The sequence below is a fragment of the Pyrus communis genome, chromosome 8 (genome assembly GCF_963583255.1).
Source record: "Pyrus communis chromosome 8, drPyrComm1.1, whole genome shotgun sequence".
Classification (NCBI taxonomy): domain Eukaryota; kingdom Viridiplantae; phylum Streptophyta; class Magnoliopsida; order Rosales; family Rosaceae; genus Pyrus; species Pyrus communis.
The window spans coordinates 22,270,384-22,291,082 of NC_084810.1; the positions used below are offsets into that span (position 1 = coordinate 22,270,384).

The window sequence follows — 20,699 nt, forward strand, 5'->3', positions numbered from 1 at the left end:
GAGGGGAGTGAGGTGCACGCTATAACGGCTCTTTGCTAATTTTTTTTATATTTTATATTTTTGAGATTTTCACTGGCCGTTTAAATTAACCGGGATCGGGAGAATCAACGGCTGGATGGGCGCCGCGTAATTTGATGGGTGTAAAAACTGTTTAAATTTTAGAGCCTAAAACGAAGATTTTGAATTTAGAATTACGGATACAGCTGGATACGGTATGGCCCACTGGTTTATGAATCCGGAATTATGAAATGACGTAATTGCCCCTGGACGGTCTGGTGGTGGTTCGATGTCATGTGATGTGGTTCGTGAAGTTAATAAAAGGCTGTAGACCCTCGAGCTCCTCTGGAAAAAAGGTTATTCGTGATCTGGTACAACGCGCGGGGTCTGGCATTGCGTGTGGTCGAATCTTGACCCCTACTTTTTAACCACTGATTTCGGAAGAAAACTAATTTTTTATTCTCTTTCACGTTTGATGAAGATATTTTGAGTGAATAAGAAATTTGAACTTAAAACCTCGACTTTGTACACATATTGTGGAATGTGAAATCGAATTTGGAACATCCGTTGCAAGGTGAACCAAAAACCTTTTGTGGAATCTCAAGTTAAAATTTTTTTTATTATATCGGAGAATTTTTTGAACTCAGACTTAGATTACTCCGACACATCACGCAACGGTCATTCATCAATTACCTAACTTCAATGGCTTAAGTTTAAAAGGTCTTTCACAGGACGCCAACAATTTTGAGTTTAATTACAATGAAGAAGATTACTTTACACCTAAAATATCTCAGACGACGAGATTAACTTGCATAAAATAGAAAATAGGTTCAACATCACGTGATGTTCTGGTTTAATAATCTTCAGTCAGTCTTAGAAGGATAAGCAAAGGAAGTAAATAGAAGTGCATTTAAAACAAAATATTAATATAGCATGCCCAAGAATGTCTGAGAAAATCAAACAATTAAAGCTTACAACCATACCATATACCCATCACTGCAAAACAAAACGCAGATCAAGCAAAATGCCTTCAAAGGCATTGAAGTTTGTAAGGTAAGGAGTCTCCATCGCCCAAATAACCGTCAGATCTACCGCTTCCACACAAACACGCTTTGAGAATAAGCCAGCACTAGAACAAAACAGTAAGCAAGCATCCTACATTGACTCTGCAATCATGCTATAATCCCTGCACCACACTGCAATCTTTATCAAACATTTAAGCTCGTTAGGAATTATCGAACAAAATAACCAGGTTTTCCGCCATTATTCGTATTATTCTTTTATGTTATTCTTGTTCCTTTGTAAGCCTACTATGACCACATCAGGGTGTTATTCTTGTTCCTGTACGGCCCCGTCATAGATTTTTAAGCAAAGAAGTGTATTTCCGAGACAAGTATTAGTTCAACGGCGATTATACTTCAAACACAGCTGACAGAATCAATCAAACTCAAACATTTTGGTGCTTATGTTCATGTACAGGCTAAAGCATCTAGAGCAAGAACAGTTGTTAAAAGGAAGGATAAATTTTCTAAGCGATTTCCGAAGTTGTGTTTTAGTATTTAAGTTGCTATATTCTGGATTATACAAGGGAAGGTTTAGCATTAGGTAGATATTATTACGTGCAATAATATAAAGAATTCGGGGTTTGAATCGTGCCTAAAGTTACTCCTAGAAATCCTGGTAATACTGTTGAACAAAACTAAGATTTGGTATACTGCATTCACAATCGAAAGTAGGAAAGAGAAGGACAGAACATGCCATTTCTTCCCTTCCTAAACCTCCCAAACTTTGATGGAAAACAAAAAAATTAAAGTGGTAGGTGAGAGTGAAAAGATGTATTGTCTAAGTTTTGTGTTTGTGTGAAAGAGCGAGAGAGAGCGAGAGAGAGCGAGAGAGACTTATACAGGTGTTAAAATAGACAACAATATTGCTACCAAAATAAAAAATAAAAACAAAAATATTCGAGTTCAACCGGCAAGGCTGCCTCAAAACTTCAACATGAACCTAAAATTATACGCATGGAAAATTGATAGGAAGTGTTTGCCATACCCCAAGGGGACAATAATTGCAAAATTCATTCAAAAGTCGGCAACAAACAAAATAAAATTTATTGTTAGTGAACGTATAAGACAAGCATTAAGAATGTGTTGTGCTTGGGGTGCTGCCCGCCAATGGCAGGGTTGATGGTAATATAAAGAAAACTATCCTGACTCGCTCTTTGCTTTGTTATTCTATATATTTGTTATTCTGTACAAAAGGATCCTGCCTAATTCACTAATTCAGGGGAAGCTACTGAACTTTTATATTTGAAAAATATTTCAGGAGGGATCGTAATACAAAGAAAACTATCCATCAAACTGTCCTGATGCAAAATAATAGATGAGTCATGATCCCTAACCCTAACAATCCAAGTAGACATCTTTAAATGTAAGCCTGTGGCCCTTTAAAGTTAGGATCTAAATATATGCCTAGTGTATAGAAGGTAATCAGATTTTACCAGTCTCCTAAGGTTTCCTAAGATTTATCCTGCTGCTTCGAAAGATGAAAATATACTCTTCATAAATATGTAGAAACAGATGAATCCCAACATATCAGCAGGTTATAAAATCAATGCTGAGAAGCAAATTTTGCCAACTAAATAAAATCTGTACATTGAACACAACCTTACCACCTCAAAAACAGATGACAGAGTAAACCTTTTTCCGCTAAACTTTCAGCCCTTATGGAGTCTTCTTCGCCAAAAAAAGACGGGTCGAATTGAAAAGATCTAGTATAGAAAAAGAGAAATTCCACCAAAAAGAAAAATCAACAACAAAATTGACCTTTCACGCTAAAAATTACATGACAGTGTTAAGAATAAATAGTCAAGTCAGTAGTAAAACAAATAACAATAACGATAAAAACTGAACTTATGAAATTGTAAGCCTTTCCCCAAACATAAAACTAATAAGATAAGATCTATAAGGCTTTCCAAGATTAAAAGGCTAGCCAACTTGGTTTAGGTATTCACTTTACCTTTTATTTGACTTGTTTTATCTTTATGTCTTATGTTGATTTCTAGATGATAGCAGTGCTTCTACTCCTAGTCTTTTTAATTTGTCTTTTATATAAAGTCGGGCGCTAGTTTTGTGAGTTTGTAAGTAAGTTTCGGAGGCCTAATTGAATAGTGAAGTAATCAAGGCTAGGAAGATGTATTTAACCCTAATATATCTACCCTTACGAGACTTTTCATGCTGGTCTGTTATTCCGAAAATTAGACAGTAATCTTTCCATCTTTTTAAGGATCTCATTGTTTTCTCTGTTGTTTTGATGTTGTTTAGTGATCAATATTCTTCTCTATTCCCTAGTGTGTTTTGCTGTGCTACAGCAAATGGACAGTAGCTTCCGCTTCTGTCCTACACCAACTAGCACAAGACCAAGCTGCAGAATAATATACAGATGAATTATGCAGACCAGATTCTTCAATTAGGTTCACGATATTCCAAATACTTGTCACTACAGTTTATCAGCTAAACAAAATATCCTTCAAATAAATGTCGATTCACAAGCCACCAAAACAGTAAATAATATAATAGATGCTGTAGTCCAACAAGCAATATCACGAGGCCGTCTCTGCTAACTACTATAAAAAAGAAAAGACTAGGATATATGATTTATCATGGCTTATATCACTTTTTCTTAGAAATCAGCGTGCAAAATCCTGTATAATCTAAATAGTAAAAGGTACTCCAGTCATTGCCTTCTATAAGCCTATACACTTTAAATATTTAGTCTTGAAGCCTACTGTGGTACTACAGAATAGAGATAGACACTTATTTCACCCTAAGTTCATTTGCTTTACAGAAATCATCATCTTTTAGCAAAAACTACTTTAACACTTCCAACTTATTGGGTAAAATTATGACGAAATGTTAGTGATAACTAATCTGCTTAATGTGGTCGGTCCAATCTCTACTAGATTGAAGACCAAGGATCAGGTTGATTACACAATATATACTATACTAAAAGTTGCCTATAATAGAAATGATGAAGCAGGTCAGAGAGCGCAAGTCTCCTTACATTTAAAACAGATATTCTTGTAGAAACCGAAATGAAATGATTGACAATAATGTAAAATTCACAAAGTTACCTAGAGCATAAAGAAAAATGCCTAGTTTAAATTAGCTTCAATGTTCAAGGTAATGTCCTTGTTTCGACCTTTTGAGAGCTATTTAACAATGATACCCTTTATAACCATAAGTACATATCTGAGAGCAGTAAAACTAAACTTAATACATTGCCGGTCCAGTTGAATAAACTTAATATATAAGAGTAAGAGAGTCAAGCATACATACGCATATGCTATAAACCAATGCCATCTCAATAGTACCAAATGCAAAAGGAAGTGATAGCAATATACCACTTTTGGATTGACAATGACAAGGTCAACAAAAAACAATCCGAGTGAAAGTAGAAAACTTGAGAGTCAAAAACAACAAACTTAACTGCCATTGAACTCCAGTTCCAAATACCATCTCCATTAACATGGCAGCAACCTGAAATGACAAAACTAGCATAAACCACCCCGAATCTAGAAAAAAGAGGCATGGAAGGGTGCATCACCTATATTGCTAACGCAATAATACCAAAGAAACAATTGGTCCCCAGGTGAAATGCAATCAAAGAGATCCACATTGCAGCACACGATCATCCATCAATGCTTTTCTCCTCGGCCTTCAAAGTCGGACTTTTTGACTTATTTGCAGCCTCTACCAAGGACTGATCACCAGAGGTTCTACAAAATGAACAAAAAGAAAAAAATGAAGCATCAGACTTCTTAGAAAAGATTGAAAATAATGATAATGTTATAATTAAAATCAAATATGAAGCGAATCAGTAACTTTTTTTCTTTTATCAAAAGCCAATAAGTAACTATGATGTGCTCAAAGAACTTACAGTTTCTGCTTTTTGGCATTCTGCTTGATGCTTCGCACCATTTCCATCGCCATCTTCTGGTGTTCCCTTGTTTGTGAATGCAAGTCCAAGCCTTCAACTGTTTCACAATCAACTTTACATATCCGGCACCATCCCATACTAGCTGGTTTCCTTTTCCTTGATTGATCAAAAGACTCTAGATCTCCCTGAAGATATAAACAGCATCGAAAAATTGGACCATAAATCAAATACAATAAAATATCACAATGGAAGCTGTAGTAACAATGAGAATAGAAGAGCATCACTCAACACATACAGATACTTGAAGTAATACTTAACTGTGTAAGCTCCATCAGTTGGAAATCTTTGAAGTGAAAAGCTGCTCCTAAATCCAGGTTCACCAAGACGTGGATGACTTGGCCTGTTGCCTCGAAATGATTCAAAGTTCCCAGGCCCAGTCATATCTCCTAGGCGTGAATGACGATCACCAAAACCCATAGGTTCTCGCAAATGCAAATGACTATGCAAGTTCTGAGGACCCAAATGATCTCCCCTCCGAAGATGACCAAGGTGCCCATCAACAGTTTGCATATTACTAGGGCCCTCAAACTCACCCCGACGAAAATGACCAGGAAAATTAGAAAGCCTACCCTCACGGAATGAATTTCCATGTGGATCACCAAACCGATGAAATTCCCTTCTATCAAAATCATCAGGGCCAAAGCCTCTAAACCCATGAGATGGGATGCCAGGGTAATCTCTAACTGGGCTTTGGGGAGCCAAACCATCCATAAGGCGTCGTCCAACAAAATCTGGATGACTGCGTGAAGGCTCCATTCTCCCAATATCTCCAGCAGCAGGATCTGTATTCTGACCAATATCATACTTGGGCCCATGAGGTCCCCTATCAAAGGGCCTTGATGAATAATTCCCAAATTTTGAAACGGGGTCAGAATCCAGATACGAAGGCCTAGGGAATCGCTTGAGATCATCTTCATACTCTACCCGGTCAACACCACAAAAAGTTGGATCTACTGGGAAGGGATTCAATCGCTCGTCCGGAAAAGCCTTGAACCTTTCATCCCTCAACCCATGAGTTGATGAGGGGTCAAGGCCTGGAGTTCCATTCATTCTCAACATATTCGGGGGGATTCCAGATGGCTGTCCAATTGCTCCCTGATCAATTTGAAAGGCAGGCCGCTGGTGACTCCTAGAACCGTCAGGGCCATATGGTGCTGCTCTTGCCATCATTCCACCAAATGGAGGGCCTCCAATAGGTTCACCTTGCATCCTGGGAGCCCCTGTATGGGAAGGAGGTAGTACACCTTGAGGACCATACTGACCTCCCCCCCTTCCAGAGGATGGTCCAAAACCTTGGTTGGCACCGGGTGGCCGCAAATGCTCGGATGGATGAAAAGGTTGTCCGGGTACATGTGCAGGTCCCTGAGGTCTTAAATGAGTCCAGGGGTGCCCAGGCCCCTGTGTATGATGTGGAGGTCCTGGAGGGGGTGCACCAGGCCTTTGGGGGAGTATAGTAGGTCCATGATGTATTGGTACAGGATGTGAGGGTTGTGCAGAGCCACCAGCTTGTACCTGACCAGTTGGAGCTGAAGTAGATACAGCTTGCAAACCCTCATCCTTCTGCAACCTTCGACCCTGTTCTTCACGAAGTTGAGCTTCTTCTGATAAGATTTCTTTTGCACCCTCAGCTACAGCTTCACCCAACTTACCGTTACTTGAGTGCTCCATAGTACTATCTCCACCCTCTTCCTTCAATGTTGGGTTACCTACAAACTCTCCATTTTCAAGTGCATGGAAATCTGGATCTGCCCCCAGCAAGCCCCTAGATTCTGGAATATCCTTAGAAGATGTATCCCCCTGATTAGGTTTATCTTCACCACTAGGTTTATGCTCATCATCAGCGGACTTCATACCCATCTCGGATTTGACAGATTTAAGTTTGTCGCCATTTGCAACCTTCTGATTTGATGACTCAGATTCTTTCTCAGTTTGCCTTTCAGACATAGTTGGCCTTGAGTTTGCTCCAGATTGCACTGGGTTGTTTGTTCTGACCATATTATTCTGATCTGTAGATGGATGGTTTACAGAAGGATGCACTGGCCTCACTTGGCCAGCAGTTTGTGTGTAGGGCTGAGGTTGTACTGCATGACTTGGCATCATAGGCCTTCCTACAAGATTAGACTGAGTATGTTGAATGCCTTGAGACAATGCAATGTTCTGCTGAGACTGCGTAGAGGCATGATTATGTTGAGGGAATGAATGAGATTGGCCTTGGGGATGTAACTGTGTAGATGGTTGCTGCTGTACATATGGCTGATGATGGAAATATTGCTGAAGCATCGGTTGTTGAATTGCCTGCATAAGCGGGCGCTGGTAGACCAAATTTCCAGGTTGCTGAGCATAAGAGGGAACTGGCTGCTGTTGTGCAGGTTTGATGTTTTGGACTTGACCAGGTGAAGGCAACAAAGCTGGCTGCTGCTGGTTTGGAATTGTTGTAAGAGACGAGGGTGGCCGCACAAGTGGTAGTTGTTGAGGGAACTGACCCTGTACTTGAACATGAGTCTGTAACTGAGAGTGAGGCATGCCTTGAGATTGCACGTGCACGGTGTGTTGTTGTGGGGCTCCTGACTGCACTGGTTGGTAAAGGTGAGGTGGGGGATATGAGTTATTTCCAGACACAGCATGGGATGATGGATGTGCCTGAGGCTGGACAGCAGCATTCATGGGCTGAGAAGGGTGAAGTTGGGGTTGGTGTTGAGCCTGTGCCTGTGGCTGAGGTTGAGACTGAGAATGGGAATGGTGCTGTGGGTGGAGCTGGGCCTGGGTATGTTGCTGAATTTGGGGCTGCTGATACGGAGGCACTTGCACCTGTTGAGGATGAGGTTGTGAATGGGGCGGAGCTTGGTAATATGGCTGTTGCTGCCCATGACCTGCTGGGTATGTCTGCACTGTACGGTGGACTTGCTGCTGTTGGTTGGCTTGTACCTGATTTTGAGTTTGAGCCGCAATAGGAGCCTGGACATTTGGAGGTTGAATTTGGGGTGTTGGTTGAACTTGAGCTTGAGAAATTTGAGGCTGTAGCGAAAGTTGAGTTTGGGGCTGGGGTTGCAAGTATGTCCGAGGTTGATTCTGAACAGTCCCATATGGTGGCTGAGCCTGCAGTGATTGTGGAACCGCTGGCTGTTGATATGGATAGTAGTTCTGATATTGCTGTTGATATGGGTCATATCCAGGATACTGCTGGTAGTACTGTAGATATTGTTGCTGCTGTTGGTACCATTGGTCAGCAGACGGCACAGCCGCTTGAGATTGAGAACTTGAGTTTTCTTCCTGAGTTGGATCAGATCCAGGTGCAGTTGTAGTTTGAGAAACCAAGGCCTGAGATGTAGTTATTCCTGTTTGAATCGCGGCCTGGGTTTGATCAGCAGTAGCTGCTGATGTGCCAGAAGCTGAAGTGTTTAGAGCACTCTGTGCCTGCTGCGCTGGCTGCACACCCTGTAATTGAAAGATAACCATAAAAATTAAATAAGTCTCAATTCCAAACGGTTGAAAAAAAAAAAAAAAACAAAACAAATGAAAATACTTACAGAGCAAGTTTGCCCATGTTCCTGCACTTGACGATGTACAATTTGGACTCCACACCTGTTGCACACTACAGGAGAATTTCCAAAGGCACATCCAGAACAATGAGGTGTGCACTCAGATAATGGTCCCTGCCATGTGCATCCACTCCTTTGGAAAAGGCAATGAACTAGTATTTTTCCAATGGTTTCAGCGAGGGCCTTATTTGACTCAGTAAGTGGCTGCATTGATTGTGTCAAGGTTTATCAATAAACAGACAAAGAAGAAGATTAAAGATTTTGCTACAACCAAGGTTGTATAAGGAAGGACCTTGGCATCTGCTTCTGTAACTAAGTAGCCGTCATATGGGCAAGCCTGGGTGGTGCTTACAACGTATGTCAAACAGGGCTTGCAGTAGAGATGAGTACATTGCGACTGTAGCGCTTCATTTGGGTAAACAAGCAGACGACAAACCGGACAAAAGTACTCTCCAGCAAGAGACTGGATATTCAATATGCACTCATTATCAAATCCCATGCCGCTCTACCAATTCAGCTTCAAGTCCTAGTGCATCAACGCTATAAACCCAGATGAGCACAAAAATGGTGAGCCCTTAGTGAAGATAAAGAAACAATCATTTTTCCATTACCATTCATGACTTACTAACTTCAAAATCATACAACAAATCCTATGACCGAAAAAATGACCAATCGCATAAAACAGGGAGGCATAAATGCAAATACAAAATGTACCCATCACTCTATTAGCGTTTGGTAATAATTAGAGAATCGCATTAAAACAAAAAAAACAACGAGAATCCCAAACCTTTCGATGCGTACGAAGAAGTCAGTCCGAAAATAATCAAAATTCGAGTTTTTGTACTTTTTCAGATTCAGATCAGTGCGGTTTCAACTTTCACAAGTCCAAACAGATTAAATTCAACAATTATACAAAAAGTTTTAAACTTTCGTTTATAAATTTCCAATTCCCAAACTTTCTCAGCAGCCAAACATTGTAAAGAAAGGAATTCCGGTACCTGAAAGTTTCTCTAATGTCTACCAATTCGATTCGAGACCTTAAAACCCTAGCCCAGCTTAAACCTGTAAAAAAAAAATTAGGAAAATTGAAAAAAATAGAATAAATCTTAGGGTTTTCATGAACGAAATGTTGTGCGTGAAGGGAAAGTAAGGGCAGAAATCGAGTGGGATTACAGTTGGCGGGGATTGGTCGAGAAACGCAAAGAGTCGCTGGGCACAAGAGAGATGCTATTGCTAAAGTGCGAACGGAAGCGCAGAGCAAGACGACGGTGCTTATAAAACAAGTGTTGCTTGAGTCCCTTTTTTAAAATGGAAATATAACTTCAAGATAGATTTTACACATACATTTAGAAGACCGAAAATAAAATTGGTGTGCGAAAAATAAAAATAAAGTGTTAGATTTAAAAATAAATATGTGAATAACACCGTTCCTAAATTTATTCAATAAGAAAAACCTTCAGTGACAACTGCATCTAGAACAATCGAAGAAAAAAACATTTCTAGTAATAGTTAATAAAGACCTATCCAAATATAGCATCGCAAATGAGGTGACCAAAGCAACTAATGATATCAGCAAGAAAATTTAACTTCAGAAAAATATGAGGCCAAGATATAAAAAATAAAAAAAATCATGCAAGTAATCTAATATTCTCAGTAACTTGTTTGGGGTCATATTAACTTTTTTCTTTAAAAATAATATACAAAAAAAAATAAAAAAAATAGAATTGGTCCTTACACAAGTTCATTTTTGGTCCAAATTCAATTTTTTAATAGAAGATAAAATAATTCATACTAAATTCATCTTAATTACTGGATAGAAATCGGATGCGGGACCTCATTTTTGTTGACGGCACCCTACATTCTTAAAGATTGTACATCTATTTTTTTAAATCAAAATCTATTTTAATAAACCTAACATACTTTCCAATACTACCCTCACACTGATACTGTATCATAATCTTGTTTACAAACAAGTCAAAGATTCATTTTCATCCCACATCATAAACGTTTGATGTTTTTCGAGGACTTGATGAAGATATTAGATAAATTTAACTGTGTCTACTTTTTTTCAAAACATTTTAAAAGGATATTGTGTGCGCTTCAAATTTTCTCTCTTGCGCATGGATTTTGTGCATGAGTTGTGCATGCCCTGATTGGGTCCAATGACTTCATATCGGCACTACCACAACAACAATCTGATATCATAATGGGATTCATGATTACTCTTCAATTCTTCATCCAAGTTTAGATTTGGTCCCAAACTTTCATCATAGTTTATATTTGGTTGTTTAACAAATATTTAGAATTCGAAATGTGTGACGCACATATTTACTACATCATCAAACTAACTAAATTTTTGACAAAAGTTTATGACAGGCATAGTGGTGCAAATTTTGATAATTTCAAGGACAAATTGTAAACTAATGTGAAGATTCAGGCACCAATTCTAAATTTGTAAGTTTTCTTTTACATGATAATATATTATCATTAGGACTGGTTACTCGAACGAAATTCCAAATTGATATTAACATACTGAACAGCTAACTCGTGTAACTCATGTCTACTTTGTTTCTTGATTTTCTCATCGGAAGTGAATAACGTGTCATCCTAATTTCTTGGAATGGCCAAACAGCCGATTAAAAAAAATTCGAAAAATTTAGTTATTGAAAGTGTAATGTTGGACCGAACTCTATTACACTTTGATTCTGGTTTGATTTGGCCTATATGTTTATTAACAGTTTGGGATCCGAATAGATATTAACATAGTGCTACAAGAAAGGATGTGCTGTCAACTTATTCAAGTAGTATCTCTTATAAGACACCTGCGAAAGTTGTTAACCTTAAACTTAACTACTCCGAGTCCTGGTGTTCTTCTCGGCATGGATTTGTAACTGGATCGTCAATGTTTATGAAAACTGACAGTGTTAGTCAGGCCTCTGTCTCCCCTCGTTGACGTTTCTGTTCTAAACGAATTGCAGGTACCCTTCTCTGACATCGAGTCCCAAACTGTTCATGTTGGCAGGGAGGAGGTTAGTCATCGCTTTCGTACTTTTTCTTCGCTGCTTTCTTTGTTCTCGATTTTTAGAATCATTTACACTTCACGCTTGAGATATCAAAACTATTCATTTAATTTTTTTGCTTCTAGTTTTTAAGCTTCAAAGTATTTTTATAGGAGGAATTAGGTTCTCATCCTTCTTTTTGCTGCTACATTGATTAAAATTCTATTCATTTTCAATTTTTGATCAAGGTCTTTGTGTATTAATAACATCATTTACACTTCACGCTTGAGATATCAAAACTATTCATTTAATTTTTTTGCTTCTAGTTTTTAAGCTTCAAAGTATTTTTATAGGAGGAATTAGGTTCTCATCCTTCTTTTTGCTGCTACATTGATTAAAATTCTATTCATTTTCAATTTTTGATCAAGGTCTTTGTGTATTAATAACATCATTTACACTTCACGCTTGAGATATCAAAACTATTCATTTAATTTTTTTGCTTCTAGTTTTTAAGCTTCAAAGTATTTTTATAGGAGAAATTAGGTTCTCATCTTTCTTTTTGCTACTACATTGATTAAAATTCTATTCATTTTCAAATTTTGATCAAGGTCTTTGTGTATTAATAACATCATTAATTATTTCAATAATAAAATATTTTTTTATTTCTAAATATATTCATTTAATGTTAAAAATGTTACAATTACTATATTTATATTTATGAATAATTTTTTTATCATATATTTTTAGTTTTAGTTTGTACCCTTTTTTAATTTGTACCAATTTTCTTTTTAGTTTTAATTTGTACCCATATATTAATTTCTTTTTGTGCCCATATTTTTTAAAGTTATTTGTATTAGTACCCATATTTTTTTTTTATTTGTACTTTTTATTTTGCAAAATGTACCCATGCTAATTATAAGTACCCATTCATGTAAAACTTTTTAATCTTAAAATGTACTCATTCTTAAATATACCAATTTGTTATATGTAAAATGTACCTTTTTTTTATTTATATAAAATCTATTCAATTTTTTTCTAATCCATTTTTAAACTTATATGGGTACATTAATTCTTTTCTCTTTGATTTTAAAATGTATCCATATCAAGTTTAACCGAAGAAATTTACTAATGTTATTAAGCGTAATATCTTCTTTTGTTTTGTGATTTTGAAGAATGTACCCATGTTTTGATACAATAATTTTTTTGGTTAATTTTGATGAATGTACCCATGTTTATATATATACACACACAATAGTATATTTATATTTTAATATTTTTAATCCCACAAATTATGATTTTTTATTTAAAATCTCATTTATATAACAACTAAAATTTCTAATTTTTAATTTAAAAAATATAGTAACGTACATAGAAATAAATTATCACATTAATTTCAGGGACCTCTGTAGTATCCCACATCGCATCCCACATCGCCCGTAAGGGCGTGGTCTTTGGGCCTTATATATCCATGCCCAGAGCTTTAACTTCAGAGGAGGCCTTTTGGGGCTGCGGCCTGCAAAAACAAAACCGTGCGGTAGCCTGGTGTCTGCAACCTAGTCCAGGCCAGGAATGCCAAAGCGGACAATATCCTCAAGGCGGGAGACCGGGATGTGACAAATTGGTATCAGAGCCAGACTCACGGTCGTGGTGTGCCGACGAGGACGTCGGGCTCCCTAAGGGGGGTGGATTGTAGTATCCCACATCGCCCGTGAGGGCGTGCTCTTTGGGCCTTATATATCCATGCCCAGAGCTTTAACTTCAGAGGAGGCCTTTTGGGGCTGCGGCCTGCAAAAACAAAACCGTGCGGTAGCCTGGTGTCTGCAACCTAGTCCAGGCCAGGAATGCCAAAGCGGACAATATCCTCAAGGCGGGAGACCGGGATGTGACAATTTGGTATCAGAGCCAGACTCACGGTCGTGGTGTGCCGACGAGGACGTCGGGCTCCCTAAGGGGGGTGGATTGTAGTATCCCACATCGCCCGTGAGGGCGTGGTCTTTGGGCCTTATATATCCATGCCCAGAGCTTTAACTTCAGAGGAGGCCTTTTGGGGCTGCGGCCTGCAAAAACAAAACCGTGCGGTAGCTTGGCGTCTGCGACCTAGTCCAGGCCAGGAATGCCAAAGCGGACAATATCCTCAAGGCGGGAGACCGGGATGTGACAACCTCGATCAAAAATTAAAAACTAACAAGGTTTCAATCAAAGAATATTCATAGCTAAGAACCGCATCCAAGGTCTTCCGTTTTTATATGGTGTTACTGTACTGTTCTAATTGTTGTTTCTCTCTTGTATTGTTACTTGCTGCAGGCTGTTCATCTTTTGGTGACTTCGTTTCTTCTGTGGCTCTGCTCTCACCATGTCTTCCTTAGGCAGCCAATGACAAAGAGCAATGACTTGAGCTAGGTCATCCGATATCTGGAAGATGATGATGCTTCGTTTCTGCAAACTGGAATTGATCGGACCAGTAAATGATACAATATTGTTTCTAGTTTTTCAGTACTGTTGTATGCCCTCCTTTTGGGGTTGCAAAATTATTATCTATATATTTTGGTATTCTAGCGATATTGCTCGTGGATTCTGTTGTCTTTTGAAGTTAGTGACGACATTTTGGCTATCAAATTCTATGTATCAAAATATTTTTAATATCAAATCTTCCATCTACTCATCGACTACCATTGACTATATTAGCAAATCAATTAAATTGATAGTGCTTATTCTTTTGATCTGAGGTCGGATTTTTTTTTCTTTTCTTTTTGCTTTTGATCCCAATATTGTTATACCGCGTCCTCTAAATTAATGATAATTCATTTATTCGAGTTGTACTCTTCACTATGAGAGCAAGTGAACATGGGTGAAGACGACATTGGAATCAGAATTTGTATGATAAAATTACGAGATTGTACGAGGAATCTCAATTATTAAAGATTGGTGTGAGGTCCACGTTTTTGGTATTAACTGAGGCTTTCTCTTGAGTGTTCTTACCGACAAGAAAATTTTCAATGTGTTAAAAATACAGCTCGATATACTAAGTACAATAATACAATTTGTTGAACACTTCAAAAAAAAAATTTAACAAATTATTTTATGATAATTGTTATATCGAGCTGTCTTTTGAAAAAGTTTCTCCTAACCAATACCTTTCTCTTCCTTTTTCCTTTTCCTTTTCCTTTTTCCGTCCTTCCACTCTCCTTCGTTTTCTCTGTTTTCCACTCATTGTCTCTGTTTTCCACGCAGACCTGTCTCTCCTCCCTCAGGCTCTCTCTCCCGCTCTCACTGTGCAGAGCACTGTGAACACACGGTGCACAGCCCTCCCGGCAAACCAAGTACACCACCAGCTTCTTCTCGTCCTCGCGAACCCAGAACAAGCAGCCTCGCCTTGAATTTCCTTTCCGACTATTTTCCGTCCAAACCCAGGCGAGTTAGCCATTGTCAAGGGTAACAATCTGTTCGTCTCGTTCCAAGGTATGATTTTGGTTCTCGAATCATTCAATTTGGTTGAGAAATGAGAAAGTGATGAAGATAGAATTATATTCGGCGCAAATTTGATAGAATTTACTTGTAATGTTGTTGAGCTATTTTTAAATGTTTTATCGGAAATTGCTTCTCTGTATGTTATATTATGTGTTATGGATTTTCACCTTGACTTTATATTCAAGTTTGGAGCAGGGAAACAACATTTAAATAATCAGCTCCGTTTCGCATCCATGGCCGCTCAATCTCCGAACAGTTTTAGCTTGAAGGCAATTGTGCACAAGGACAGTAACAGAGTTCTCTTCGTAGAGTCAGATAATTATTTTGTTGATGTTCTCTTTAGTTTCTTGACAATGCCTATGGGGACAATTGTTGGGCTTTCCGATAGTCATTTGCCTCCAATGCGAGTCGGTTGCATGAACAATTTATATGAAAGTGTCGAGAATATTGATCTAAAGCTTTTGAAAACCGAAGAATGTCGTGCCATGTTGTTGCATCCTCGCAATGCTGCTGAATCCCTTTTAAGGTGCCTCAAATTGAAAATTGATGATAGTGAGCCCATGCATTACTTGTGCGATAACCCGTGTTGCGCCCTCTATAGAAACAGTTTTAGTTATTATGCAAGTGTTCCTTGCTGTGGTTGCGGCAAGCTGATGGATCTGGGGGTCAATTTTTTAGTAAAAGGCGGTCGAGTTGGTGGGGTTTTTGTGGACGGACTAGACAAATTTATAATTAGTGATGATTTACAAGTGATGCTCCCGTTTACTTCTGAGTTCTCTTCTTATCTTTCGAAGTGTGGAGTTGTGGATCTAAATGATATCGAAGAGCTGACATTCAATGTAGGAGTTGATGAGGTAATTATAGGTCAATATTGACAAATTATCTAATCTTTTTAGAACTGAAACGCCAGGGTTGGTTTCTGATCTTTGTCTTTTGCTAGGTTGTGAGTCTGCTAATGGGTTCGTTAGTCTTGAAGACACCATTTACTGAAACTCTGCTGAAGCCTAAACCGGAATCCCAGTTGGTTGATATCAATAAAGCGCGTGAGCAAAAAATATCTATAATTTCTAAAGTGGCTAGAGGCACCAATGATACCGAAGCAAATGTTGTTGTTAACCTTATAGTTAGCAAATCTACTAAGAGGGTTTGTTATGCAGAAGCAGGGGCGGATTTTGTTAATCTTCTTTTCAGTTTCCTTGCTGTTCCACTTGGGTTTATACTAAAGCAGATGGCGGATGATTCTTCCTGGACAGGATGTATCGATAACTTGTACAAGAGTGTGGAAGATATTGATGGGAAATACCTGAAGTCAATTGACCATAGAACAATGCTGCTTAATCCCAAGCTTGCCCACGGTTTTAGCTATGCTAACTATCCTTTTGGGATTGAAGAAGCCACTATATACACCCCTATAAAATCAGAAACACCAATTTTTGTTGACCCCAAATCTCCCTATCATGAAGATGGATGTGTTGATGGATGTGTGGATGGATGTGTTGATGGATTCTTGAAAGATCCAGTGATGTTCATGGTAACTGATAACCTGATCGTACGACCCCTATCACCAATGTTTGGCTTGTCCATTCTGAAGCAATTGAATGTGCCGATCACTGACATTGAAGTGCAAACTGTGAATCTTGGCAAGGTGGAGGTGAGTTACGATTTTGCAATTTCTAGTTTACTGAATGAACCCTTGGTTTTCAATTGTGTTTGGAATTGTAAACATTTATCTCTCCATAGACTTGCCAATACACAACCTTTGTGCATCAACTCACTTGTTTGTACACTCCGATCCATTGCCCTTCCTTTGTCTTTTCAAATTCTTTATGAACTGTTGAAGGTGGCATGGTTTTCTATTGTGAAATTTTATGTCTCATTTATTAGTTGATTTTTTTTATTTTTTGTTTCTTCCTGCAGGCTGTGTGTCTTTTGGTGGCTGCCCTTTGTTTTGATTCTCCTCTAACTGGTTTCTCTAGGATGACAGATCAAGAACAATGAGGATCATGGTTGCTTGTTTATCTAATTTGGAAGATGATGTATCTTTTGTCGTAGACCTGAGAAGTTCGAGTAGATGTTTTGCTGTATGCACTGAATATATGAATATTTGTTATGGATTGTATGTCTAGTTGGTTAATTATTGCTCTAACTTGTATAATGTTCTGAGGTTTCTTGTTATTTTGATCCTGGAAAGTAGAGAATCCCGTAGAATACATCTGTGAACAATTGTTAGCCTTTCCTGTAGCAATTCACTAGAATCACTACCAATGGAAGTCAGTTGAAGTGTTCAAAATATTGATCTACAGACTACAGCATTTCCGAACTAAGGAATGGCCCATGTTGTCGTCTCCCCGCAACGCATCTGAATCCTTTAGTAGTCATGGAAGTGTTCGCGAATTCGTTGCAGTAGTTGTGGTGAGCTGAATGATCTGGGGATCAGTTTGCAATGTGCTACAGTTTGCAGCACTTTTACTGGCATGGAAGGCTCTTTGTTTCTAATTAGCCTTTTAAATTTCAAAAACTGGATTTTGATTGTTCGTTTTCAATTTAATTTTCCTCCTCAGTCTTTGGTTTTGTTCTTCTTTGTTTCTAATTAGCTTTTCTCCTTATACCCAAGTCCGATTACCCTCTCGGTAATTTAGATTAGAATTTATTTATTTATTTTTTTTTTTTAAGAACTAGCTAGTGGCTACCGTTATGGTAGTGTTAAGAATCAAACTTAGGACAAAATCGTGTGGAATATTGGTATAGAATTCGTCCTCAACTAATAGGCCACCTCGAGATGGTTTCTGGCGCCTATTATAGTGGGAAACACCTTTTGTTGTGAGAAGAAACCCTAGCTCCAACTTATCACTTCATACTCTTTCCCATCCGGACTCCAATTCAATTAAATTTGTTCATCATTATCAAAATATGTGCAGTAGAAAAAAAAAATTATTCGCACACGGATTTAGGATAGTCACCAAATCCAAAAGGCGTATATCTCATGTATGTATATGGTCATCTACGGTTTCAAAAAATACAATTTGGATTAGATTGAATATCGCTTAAATAAAAAAACAATTGTACGTATAATTAATTTTTATTTAGTCCATTTATAAATCAAATACAATTGTATGTTGGATCATAATTTGGATTACGAGAGGAATATCTATCTAGTCAATGTGATAATGTTGGATTATAATATAAGATTTATTCTTTACCAAATTCCTTTCATCTAAAAATTCATATATAAATACATAAATATATATAATTCATGCTTCTTCTTCAAATATTTCTCAAACAATCAACAGGAAACAATTTTGGGAGTTCAGAGGTTAGTGAAGAACTATCTTGATGAAATGTATATCTTGATCACGCATGTTACTTATCTTGGTTTTCTGAAATTTTTTTCTGTAAAAGTGCTTCATTGAATTTTTAATGTTCTTCTTGACCATCTATCACAAATCGTTATATTTATGGTAGTGATTTTCACCCCTGTTTCTCCTTTTGCACTCCTCCGACTTGTTTTTATCCGTTGATTCTTCTTTGATTTATTCAATCCCAAGGCAATAAAAACATGGAGAAAGAGGAGAAAAAGGGATTGCGTATGTCTATCTTGGTAGTTGATGCTTATTTAGAATCTCTTTTTGTAAAGCAGAAGTTTAATAATAACAATTACTCATTCAGTTTATTATTGTTTCTTGCAGGCCATGGGAGAAAAATCTATGAACAAAATTAGCTTGAAGGTCTTGGTGAACAATTTGACCAACAAAGTCATCTTTGCAGAGTGAGATAGTGATTTTATTGATGTTCTCCTCAGTTTCTTGACAATCCCCATGGGAAAAATTGTTAGGCTTTCCAATCGTTCACAACCCTTAAGAATTGGTTGCATGGACAATTTATATGGAAGTGTTGAAAATCTTGATTTACAGCTTTTTCGAACAGCAGAATGTCGAGACATGTTGCTACATCCCCGCAGTAGAGCTGAAGATCTTTTGATGAACCTGAAACTGAAATACGATCAATTCGAGCCCTCCTGGTACTTTAAGTGATCTAACGAATCTTGTCGCAGTCCTATACAAAACTATAGTTATTACGAAACCGTTTGTTGTTGGTGTAAGGGTATGATGAATGTGGAGACCACATTTAAAAGGAAAGAAACCGAAGGTGGTGGGGTTTTTGTTAAAGGACCAGCCAGATTTATAATTAGTGATGATTTACAAGTGCTGCCCCCATTTACTTCTGCAATCTCTTCTTTAGTTGGGTTAAATGGATTTGCGGACTGGAATACCGTTGAGGAGCTGACTTTCGATGTAGGAGCTGATGAGGTAAATCATGTCTTGACATGTTATGCCAAGTTCAATTTTTGAACTGAATGCCGGTTTCTGATCCTTCACTTTTGTTTTGTTTTTCTCTTCCAGGTTTTGAATGTGCTTATGTGCTCATTAGTATCAAAGACACCTCTGTCCGATACTCTCCTGAAGGATAAAACCGTCCCAAACGTGAGCATCGAATATCTTGACGAAGAAATACACATTGAATCTCAAAAGGTGGAGGACAAAATGAATAAGGAAGAACAAAAGATTCCTATCAAGCTTATAGTGAGCAAATCTAAGAAGAAGGTTTGTTATGCAGAAGCCGGGGTGGATTTCGTTAACTTAATCTTCAGTTTCTTGACTCTACCACTAGGGTTTATTGTAAAACAGATGCAAAATAACTCTATGAAAGGTTGCAATGACCGGCTTTACAGAGGTGTCCGCAATCTTGATGAGCAGTACTTGAAGTCATATCTCCACAAGAAAATGTTGCTGAGTCCGGAGCTTCCCCCTAAATATGGCTATGAGAATCATCCTTTGGGAATTGAGGAATCCTCGTATAAAGATATATTTGGCGTGCCCGCGAAAGTGATTGACTTCGTAGACCCCAAATCGCATGACAATGAAGATGTTAAAGCTTGCGGATTCATGAAAGGACCAGAGATGTTCATGGTAACTGACAATCTCAATGTGAGTCCAATATCTGCAATTCTTGGCATGTCGATACTACGCGAAATGAATGTACCTGTCACTGACGTTGAGGTACGAGTTGCTCATGTGGGCGCGGAAGAGGTGAGTTTTCAGACAATAAACTCTTCTTATCAAAACTTTGTTTTGGAAAATTTTCAAATGTTGAACCTTTAGACATGTTTCTGAACGCAGGCGTTCCGTCTTTTGGTGGCTTCTTTTGTTTGCGACGCTGCTCTAACTAGTGCCTTCCTTGCGAAGCCAAAGCGAGATGGAGAACTGGGATGCCTTGGTTTTCTAATTTAAGAAGAGATCATGCACTTTATTTTTACAAATTTATGCGTCTTCCTTTGAACTTTCATATTTTTTGTGTTATATGCTTATGACTTAATTTTGGGTTTCTTTTATTTAATTATTGCTTTGTGTGTGTGTGTGTGTATTGTTATCATTGTGAAGCTCGTTACGGATTTCTACCAATCATGAATTAGTAATATTAGTTAGTTCAAGCCATTTTCAGATAAAACTTTGTCACACTTTGTCACGCTCCGATCCCGACATACGTCCCGATTCGACACGTGACGTCACCAAATACTTGTATATTTAACATACCCATCTCCGGGATATGGCAAATCACAACTCGAAATCAAATCTCATAGTAAATTTTTTTGTATACTTTATGGCTGCATCTAAACTCCTCGTTAGACTGCATACGTACCCTC

At 38.0% G+C, this 20,699-nt stretch overlaps 3 protein-coding genes across 7 annotated transcripts; 2 read left to right on the plus strand and 1 right to left on the minus strand.

Moving 5' to 3' along the window:
- Positions 1-1,874: 1,874 nt before the first annotated feature.
- On the minus strand, positions 1,875-9,831 carry LOC137742253 (uncharacterized). 5 transcript variants are annotated; one of them, XR_011069376.1, is made up of 9 exons: positions 9,705-9,831; positions 9,530-9,593; positions 8,824-9,071; positions 8,520-8,735; positions 5,251-8,427; positions 4,933-5,117; positions 4,623-4,771; positions 4,483-4,532; positions 1,875-2,764 (listed from the first exon to the last, which is right to left on the minus strand). XR_011069376.1 is itself a non-coding variant. In XM_068482071.1 (7 exons), exons 3-7 carry the CDS (start codon positions 9,028-9,030, stop codon positions 4,684-4,686), a joined length of 3,873 nt encoding a protein of 1,290 aa, XP_068338172.1. In that variant the 5' UTR covers positions 9,031-9,071; positions 9,530-9,593; positions 9,705-9,831; the 3' UTR covers positions 1,875-4,683. The 5 variants fall into 5 exon arrangements, 1 of the variants encoding a protein (XP_068338172.1); XR_011069375.1 differs by having other exon boundaries at positions 1,875-4,532; XR_011069374.1 differs by having other exon boundaries at positions 1,875-4,532; positions 4,600-4,771.
- A 5,087-nt stretch (positions 9,832-14,918) lies between these two features.
- LOC137743601 (uncharacterized) lies at positions 14,919-17,546 on the plus strand. The gene is made up of 4 exons (XM_068483526.1): positions 14,919-14,989; positions 15,194-15,852; positions 15,939-16,649; positions 16,916-17,546. The coding sequence occupies exons 2-4, from the start codon at positions 15,232-15,234 to the stop codon at positions 16,994-16,996; spliced, it is 1,413 nt and encodes a 470-aa protein (XP_068339627.1). The 5' UTR covers positions 14,919-14,989; positions 15,194-15,231; the 3' UTR covers positions 16,997-17,546.
- A 1,558-nt stretch (positions 17,547-19,104) lies between these two features.
- LOC137743144 (uncharacterized) lies at positions 19,105-20,286 on the plus strand. The gene is made up of 4 exons (XM_068483040.1): positions 19,105-19,305; positions 19,399-19,599; positions 19,684-20,085; positions 20,176-20,286. Exons 1-4 carry the CDS (start codon positions 19,105-19,107, stop codon positions 20,284-20,286), a joined length of 915 nt encoding a protein of 304 aa, XP_068339141.1.
- Positions 20,287-20,699: the final 413 nt, after the last annotated feature.